Source organism: Stenella coeruleoalba, assembly GCF_951394435.1.
Source record: "Stenella coeruleoalba genome assembly, chromosome: 13".
Classification (NCBI taxonomy): domain Eukaryota; kingdom Metazoa; phylum Chordata; class Mammalia; order Artiodactyla; family Delphinidae; genus Stenella; species Stenella coeruleoalba.
This window is the reverse complement of record NC_137159.1, coordinates 10,371,036-10,380,028: the sequence shown is the minus strand read 5'-3', so window position 1 is coordinate 10,380,028 and position 8,993 is coordinate 10,371,036. Positions and strand designations below refer to the sequence as shown.

The 8,993-nt window shown below is 40.3% G+C and overlaps 1 protein-coding gene across 2 annotated transcripts in view; it reads right to left on the bottom strand.

Moving 5' to 3' along the window:
- The window catches only part of MRPS5 (mitochondrial ribosomal protein S5), a 30,033-nt gene that overhangs the window by 5,963 nt on the left and 15,077 nt on the right, over window positions 1–8,993 (bottom strand). For both annotated transcript variants that reach the window (XM_079941038.1, XM_079941037.1), the window contains exons 7-11: window positions 8,267–8,357; window positions 5,978–6,024; window positions 5,443–5,500; window positions 5,073–5,135; window positions 1,443–1,579 (exon numbers count right to left, since the gene is read on the bottom strand). In XM_079941038.1, the coding sequence (XP_079797164.1) occupies window positions 1,443–1,579; window positions 5,073–5,135; window positions 5,443–5,500; window positions 5,978–6,024; window positions 8,267–8,357 (396 nt within the window). The remainder of the gene's footprint in view (window positions 1–1,442; window positions 1,580–5,072; window positions 5,136–5,442; window positions 5,501–5,977; window positions 6,025–8,266; window positions 8,358–8,993) is intronic.

Below are 8,993 nucleotides of genomic sequence, written 5' to 3'. Positions count from 1 at the left end.
CTGGCCATGAGCTGCTAACTGTTGATGCTGTATAAGAGAGCCATGGGGATTCATAACAGAAGGTAGCCATAAAAATCGGAAAAAGGCGAATGAACTCAATAGATGGTTTATTGATCGTAATTAAAATACCTAAAATACCATGAGAAATGTACAATCTCGTGTTTCCAGACTTTATGCGCATCTTGTACTATTCTAATTCTATATACGTTTGAAATTAGAAAAGAGAAGAGCTGATTCATAAAAAAAAAACAACATAAAATAATTTAAATTGGAGTGTCTTATAATCAGTGGCATGTTGCTTACACTGGTGTCATTTTTTCCTTTGAGTAGCACAATGCAACTTTTTATAGCTGATGGCATTTTAGAACAGGTCTACTTGACCATAAATATGACCTATCTAAAACAAATATCTTAGCTACATCAAACAATTAAACCTCTTAACAGTAAGTGTAAATTTAGAAGTGCTTTTGAAGGACGTTTTAGATAGTACTAACACACACACACGTTTTAGACAGTAGTAACACACACACACACACAAACACACATACACACACACGAACACAGCTGTTCAAAAAAAGTTTTTTACGCAAAGCTTTTTCTTTCAATTAATTTTCCTATTTTAAACAGAGACGGCTACAATTATTCCATGGATCACTTTATTCAGAAACAGCCATCACACTCTGTCAGGAAGCCTGTCAAAGTCCTCAGCAAATGTCTCTTGAACCTGGCTGTCTTTCTGCTCACCCAGCTCTGCTAAGGTCCACCCATCCTTTCAAGGCACAAGCCATCCCCACCGAGCTGGCAGAGAGGCAGCAGGCAGCCCAGAAGCGGGGGCCCCGTGCAGCGACAGCCCTTCCTCCCTACCGCTGGAGTGATTGTGAGCCTAGCCGAGGCTGAGGGGGTGAGCTGGGCAGGGGCCCAGAGCTCCCATCTATGTGGAGAAATAACCTGAACTACTAATGTTCATATTACTACTGACTCAGATGTCCCTCTGAACTACCGATACAGGTGACATGAAAACTGACCGTGCTTCAGTTGAAGACGGCTCTCGAGTAGAGGTGCCCGAGGGGCTTCACCCCAGTTCCAAAGGAACGGACGAAATTAGGAAAGAGACTTTCTCTTTTTACTTTACATCTTTATGTTGTTGAAGCTTTAGAACAAGCGGGTATTCTTTCCATAATAAAGCAGATTATAATTACTGGCTTTTAAAAATACTTAATTTTAAAACTTCAAAACACCCATAGAGTATTTTTTTACAGGATAATTCTCATGAACTAACTCGTCAGCTGGATTAACGAACCTGATGCAGCCACAGACAACAAAGAATGCCCAGTCCTCAGGTGGCCCGAGAGCAACTCCAGGACAGCCCAGGAGACGGTGGTCTCAGAGCACACAAAGGACAGACAAACTAGCCCTTCTGTTTCAGAGCCCAGGGAAGTTACCTGGCGGGACAGCCCGTGGAAGAGGCCCCGGGTGAGGTTAAGCATGTTGACGGAGCCAGAGACCTTGGCATACATGTCTTTGATGCCAATGAGCCGGCAGATGGTGATGATGGCCCGGTGGCAGCGGAGGCCATAACCTAGAAAGAGGAAGAACAAGTCAAACACCTGCCCACTGCCCACGGTGCAGGCGGCATCACCTGCTGGCTTCGCACAGCTTCCAGCTCTGGATTTAGGGGATGCTGGTTCACATTCCGGCTTCACCACTTCCCAGCTGGGTGACACTTCACAACTTACTTAACTTCCACAATGACACTTATTTAAATGAGATGTTATAAGGATTAAAGAAATAATATATAAGTTTCTTAAACATATGGGCAAAAAAAACAGGGCTGTTCAGATTAACAGAGATGCCTGAAGGTTCTTGGTGCCCCATGTCCATGTTAACTAAGACTCGAGGGACACATCTGTTCTCAACCTCCTTGAATGCTCAGCTGCACTGAGCAGAGACATCCACTTCCTCCTGGAAAAACTCTTTTAGCTTCGGTAACACACCCTCTCCCAGACTTCCTCCTAGCGACTGGCCCATCCTTCTCACCTCCTTGCTGGCCTCTAAATCTTGGGTGGTTTCCCCTCCAGCCATTCGCCCTACTCTTGTCTACCTGTAATCCCTTCCCTAGGGAGAGCTTTAAAAACACAAAGCAAACGCATCACTCCCTATTTAAAGCCCTTCACTTCCCACTGTCCCTCGAATTAAAATAAGTACAGTTGACCCTTGAACAGTGTGGAGGTTAGGGGAGCCGACCCTCCACATAGTGGAAAATCTGAGTCTAACTTATAGTCGGCCCTCCATGTCCTCAGTTTCTCCATATCCAAGGTTCCACATCCATGGATTCAACCAGCCACGGACTGTGAAGCACTGTAGTATTTAGAAAAAAAGCCGAGTATGAGTGGACCCGAGCAGTTCAAACCCGTGCTGTTCAAGGGTCGACTGGAACAAAGAACTCCACGGCCTTCAAAGCCCTCTTTGCTCTGTGACTGACATCTCACCAACTTCATCCAGAGACACCACTCTCTGTGTGCTGGCCTTCCCGCCGCAAGGACTTTGCACTCAGTGTTTCCCTCAGCCTGCTCTCCCTGCATGACCCCTTCTTACCTTCGATGTCTCGCTCAGATACATCCTCCTCAAAGAGACCTTCCCTGACCACACTAGTGAAGGTGGCCTCCTTCCTCCCTCCCCATGCCCTCCCCTGCAAACCAGACCCTGATGGCTGCCTTCAAGCACTCAGCCGAACTTGTTATCCGATGTTTCCCCTCAGCAGAATGCGAGTTCCATGAGAGCCAGGATATTGTTTGCTTACTGCTGTATCCCCAGAGCCTAGATCAGCCCCTGGCAGATGCAGGCGGGAATGATGCAGAGAAAAAGCCCAAATTTAGACTCTTAACATTCTGATTAACCAGGCATGGACCTCAGCACATGCCTTAAAGGCAGGACTGAAAACTACAGCTTTGATTAGAAGACAGGGAAGATAAAAAAGGTAACTTCTGCAATTAAAATGGTAGCAGTCTTTCCAAAATCATTCAGGTAAAGATGTATCCAAAGTAACATGTCTAACAAAAACATGACACAAGCCACAAATGTAAGCCATATATATGATTTTAAATTCTCTCGCAGATATGCTTTTTAAAGTTTTTTTAAAAACAGGTAAAACTGAATTTAGTATTTTATTAACCCAATATGTCTAAAACATTATCATCTGAACATGTAATCAATACAGTAATATTTTTGAGATATTTCTTATTTTATTTTTATACTAAGTCTTTGAAATCTGGTGGTATTTGACACTTACAGGGTCTCTCAGAAGCCACATTTCACGTGCTCCATAGCCACACAGGCCGCAACTACCACATGGGACACACCTCAGCACAGGTCTAAACCTTAATGTCTAAGTGTTCAACTCAATACTTTTTCTAATAATAAGGTAAATGGTTTTTATCTGGCATATGAATGATTAATTATGACTTTAAAGCAGAAGGCAAGTTCTGGTGCACTAATACAATAGGTACTGTATTTGATTTTTATTTCTCTTGGTTTATTTCCATGCCATAGCTCTAGCAAAGTTGTATGAGAAGCTTTGACATGAAAAATTTAAATACTGTTTAATATTTTATCTTCTGATCCAGACCTTGTAAGTATACCTAGAGTTATATGAGATCATTTTTACTGTAGAACCACAGGTGAAACACAAATCAGAACGTTCAAGAATTCTACACCTCGAGACCATTGGGCATGACTGGCATAGCTCCATGACCCTGAACTCTGCCTGCTTGCTCTTTCCAAGACAGGAAGAAGGTCCATCTCTGAAACCTCAGAGCTCAGTGTAGCACCTGGTTCACAGAAGATGCTCAGTCAATACTTGGTGATGAGCATAAATGAGTGGAACTGAACAAGCTGTAAGAAAAGAACCATCTGGGACTTCCCCGGTGGCACAGTGGTTAAGAATATGCCTGCCAGGGACTTCCCTGGTGGCACAGTGGTTGAGAATCCGCCTGCCAATGCAGGGTACGCGGGTTCGATCCCTGGTCCGGGAAGATCCCACGTGCTGTGGAGCAACTAAGCCCGTGAGTCACAATTACTGAGCCTGCGTGCCACTACTACTGAAGCCCGTGCGCCTAGAGCCCGTGCTCTGCAACAACAGAAGCCACTGCAATGAGAAGCCCGCACACCGCAACGAAGAGTAGCCCCTGCTCGCCGCAACTAAAGAAAGCCCGCATGCAGCAACTAAGACCAAACGCAGCCAAAATAAATAAACAAATTTATTTTTAAAAAAAAGAATCCGCCTGCCAATGCAGGGGAAATGGGTTCAATCCCTGGTCTGGGAAGATCCCACATGCCACAGAGCTACTAAGCCCGTGCACCACAACTACTGAAGCCCACGCGCCTAGAGCCCGTGCTCCGCAACAAGAGAAGCCACCACAACCAAGAGTAGCCCCCAGCTCGCCGCAACTAGAGAAAGCCCACGCACAGCAACAAAGACCCAACACAGCCATAAATAAATAAATTTAAAATTTTTTTTTAAAAAAAGAACCAGCTAGTAGCATCAATGAATTGTCTAGAAGTAACCAATGTTCCCACTACAAACCCAACTATTCACTCACTCAGTTACTTTTTTTTTTTTTTTTTTTTGCAGACGCGGGCCTCTCAGTGTTGTGGCCTCTCCCGTTGCGGAGCACAGGCTCTGGACGCGCAGGCTCAGTGGCCATGGCTCATGGGCCCAGCCGCTCCGCGGCATGTGGGATCTTCCTGGACCGGGGCACAAACCTGTGTCCCCTGCATCGGCAGGCGGAGTCTCAACCACTGCACCACCAGAGAAGCCCGTTATTGTTTCTTATTCATTAAGTGCTCTTCCCACCTACAGTCACCCCTGGAAGTGTTTTAATCATGAGAGCCTGGGTAGGATGACTGCTTTTTATTTCCCCAAAAGCCTCAATCTTCTTAAATCTAACTTGGGCCTTTACATTTTGGTGTTTTCAAAATGAGTTCAGGTAAAGGTGAGCAAAAATAGAGGGCAGGATGAAATTGGTACAGTTTCTCTGCTTTATCTTCAACAAATTATGAGTTTTTTTAGTTACCTCTGGTTTGTTTCTTCATCTTGATATGCGTCCTTTTAAATCTTAAAGAAATATCATGGTATACTGGAGGGTAAAAACATAAATATAAGAAGGGTTAGGGGTATAGATTTAATGCCCTTGCAAATATCACAAAGCAACCAGTACTACCCTAAGCAGACACCACATGTTGGCCAAGGATGAGTAACAAACTCCGATCTCACTCATTACTCATCTTCTCAGGAGAGAAAGTTTGTCTCTACATTTTATATATTTATATGTAAGAATGCAGTAACAAGCAGGGAAACACAGAAACACCCACAGAGATATACAGCCACACATAAATAAAACAAATATAATCCTGCAAAGTTTAAAAGAAAAGATTAAAACTCACTTGTATGGTCTTCATATCGTTCTATATAATGCAAATAGTGAACTGCCTTGTTCTTTGCCTGAAAGAAAGAAGGAAAATATTTTTCTTAAATCTACTGTTAGAATTTACATTTCTTCAGGGATTTCAAAAAATACCTTTTATAAAATATCTTATTATGGAAAATTTCAAATTTACACAAAAATTTCAGTATATACTTCTAAAAGCTAAGGATTTAATTAAAAAAAAAAAACAAACGTAAGTATAACATCACTATCTCACCAGAAAACAAACCCAAAACAATTCCTTAATATCTCTGACAGTGTTCAAACATTCCCTGTTGTCTCGTAATTTTGGTAAGCAATTACAAGTCTGATAGAAATGATGCAAGAATACAGGCACTTCTGAAATTGCTTTTTCTGAGGTAAGTAACCTTTGCCAGTAAGTATTTGACAGTTATTAAGTAACCTTTGACAGTAAGTATTTTTTTGTGGTTCCCACAATGTCTAGCACATAGCTTATTGGTCTTTTACTGTTAACAAAGGGAAAATGTACATACTTTTCTGAAAGCATCTGCCCGTTCACTGGCTTTCCCAATGGCAAAACCTTTAAAAGAAAAAGCATAAATATGAAAAGGGGCATAAATTTGGCACATAATGTCTTTTACCACATTTCAGGTTTCAGTTCCTACAACATTTCACAGTAGTTCATCTTTCCTCTGCCCACAGAAAAGCCGCTATCCAAAACAAATGACAAAGCATGAGGCTACAGAGATTTGCTTCTTTGTTTTGGGGCATTTTGGAAACATTACATTTGAACGTACCTATGAAATTCAAGGTTAGATGCATAACATTATCTTTTATGAATTTCTAGATAAAACTACACTGAATAAAAAAACAAACGAAAAACCCAAAAAAACCCTAACCATGCTAAATTAATAAGGTAAATGGTTTTCACAAATTCTGAAAACAGATTAAAATAACCAGAACAGCTGGGGAAAAAACATACACTGCTAGACATACACGGAAATAAAAATCAATGATTCCTGAGTTTGTAAATGCTTAATCCTGTGAAGTGAGGTTTACCACAAGTTAAGAAAATGTTTGCATTATTTGCTATCACCATTATTTATTTCGAAGAATGTATTTTGTTTTTAAATTATACACAGAAAAGTAACATAAGACAGTACTGTTCCATGAGATATGCAAGACATCTGAGAAGCTGGGGCAAAAGGGGCTGTGGATTACAATTACTAGTTTAAAAAAAATTAAACCATATAAGTCCTTGAGGAATATATGGGTGAACTTACTTGCTATATAAAGGTATAAAGTTTCTGTGATTTAAAAACTTTCATGTGGAAAAAATTTAAAACTAAGTCAAAATATATGATAGATAAAGGGCTAATGTCCTTAACATACAAAGAGGAAAATCATTGAGGAGAATAATCACCCAACAGAAAGTGGGTGAAACACATGAACTAACAGATCTCAAAAAGGAAATTATAATGGCCAACAGACATGTAAAATGGTGGCCTAACTCTCATAACTAAAGAAATACAGATCAAAACTAAGAGTTATGTTTCATATCGTCACTTACTTACAGTCAGTAAAGTCTGACTCTACCCAGGACTGGCAAGGGTGTGACGGTGCAGATAAACATAAACGGATGCAGCCTTTTGGGAGGGCAATCTGGCAACACTCATCAACATTTCAAATGCATGTAACTTAGAGGCAGCAATTTCACTGCAAGAAATTTCCCCCATCGATATGCTTGCAAAAGTACAACATATGACATGTACAAGAAGCTCACTGTTTTTATAAATAGTAAAAAAAAAAAAAAAAAAAAAAAAAAGGATAAACAACATAAATATTCAGCAATAGGAAAAAGGTTACAAAAATTACGCTATCCATACACTGGAACACGATGCAATCAATACAAAAAAATGAGGGGGAATCCACTTATGCTAATATATAAATCTCTGGGTATAATACTAGGCAAGAAAAACAAGCTATAAAATTATGGATATAATATGACCCTTTGTATACTTTTTTTAAAAAAGATATATGGTGATATTTGAACAAAGAATTTCTGAAAAGATATAAAAGTAACTTGTTAAGAGTGGTTTCCTTTGGCAACATACTATCTACAGGTATTAATTGTTTTGAAAGTGTCAGTATGGATTTAAATAGGCAGTTTTCCATTTTTCTTTCCACTTTTCTTTCCCTTTTGAAATGTATTCATGTATACATTTCAAAAACAGATGTTCACTATGGAAACTTTAGAGAAAAGTATCAAGAAGAAATTTAAATGATTGGCAAACATACTAATTAAACATTTTTAATCTTTTCAGTGTATATCCTTCCAATCCTTCCAGTCTTTTCTTTGCATATAAACATACTTTTAAAAAACTGGGATTATATTATCCAGTTCTATATGAAGTGGGTTTTTGTTTGTCTGTTCATTTGACTTACCATTATTTTGTAAGTAACTTTCCATAATTCTTTAATGGCTATAGACTATTACAATGTATAGCTATACTCTTCTTGTAACTGTGTCCCTACTGTGGAACATTTAGTGTCCACCCCCCTTGTTTTTCACTATTATACATAAACAATAGTGTCTTAAGCCTTTTAAAATATTAATTGTCTTCATGGAAAAAGGCAGATGTAGGAAGATCCTTCTTTTGACTCTAAGGGATTATATGGGTTTACCACAAGGTTTGTGAGCCCAAGCCGCTGAAAGATTTAATTAGTCAAAAAAGCCTGAACCCACTGACCCCACGGCTGAGCCCAGGCCACAGCTGTCCCTCCACCACCAGCTCTCCGTATATGATCACAGCCCCATTCACCTGCAGCTCCTCTGCCATTCCCCACAGCGACCAGGACACGGACTGATCTCTTTCTTCCCTCTTTTGCTGTCATGTTGAAAACATTCCTCACCTAAAAGAAAATGTTTCATAAATATTACACCTTAAGAAAATTCTGAAGTAGGGAACTGGAGTGACCTCCTCACACACACACAGGCACACATGGTGAATACACACATCATCCCTCAATCCCACGAGCACCAACAGCACACTGTCTCCAATGGGAAACCTCCATCTGGACTGTTTCTTCAGGAGTAAAACGGAAGTAAGGCTTTCTCTTCTTATTTCACAGGCTTGTTAGAAAGTTTGACTGAGAAACCTTTTAAAGGATTTGAAACTGTAAAACTCAATGCACCCTATTTTAATGAACGCACCACAAGAAAGATAAAAAGTTGCCGATTAAACTCTGACATAGTTTATAACTAACTGATTATAAAAGCACATCCTTCGAATTCCCTGGAGGTCCAGTGGTTAGGACTTGGCGCTCTCACTGCTGGGGCCTGGGTTCCATCCCCGGTCGGGGGACTAAGATATAACCAGCTGCGGGAGCAGCCAAAAATCAATCAATCAGTCAATCAATCACATCCCAATATCACAGATGTTAAAATATGAAAAAATGTGCATCTTAGAAATGATAAAATGCAGTGTATAGAAATAATTAGCACAGGACTGGATCTCTATGGGTTAGGCTCAACTGAAAATAGAAAAT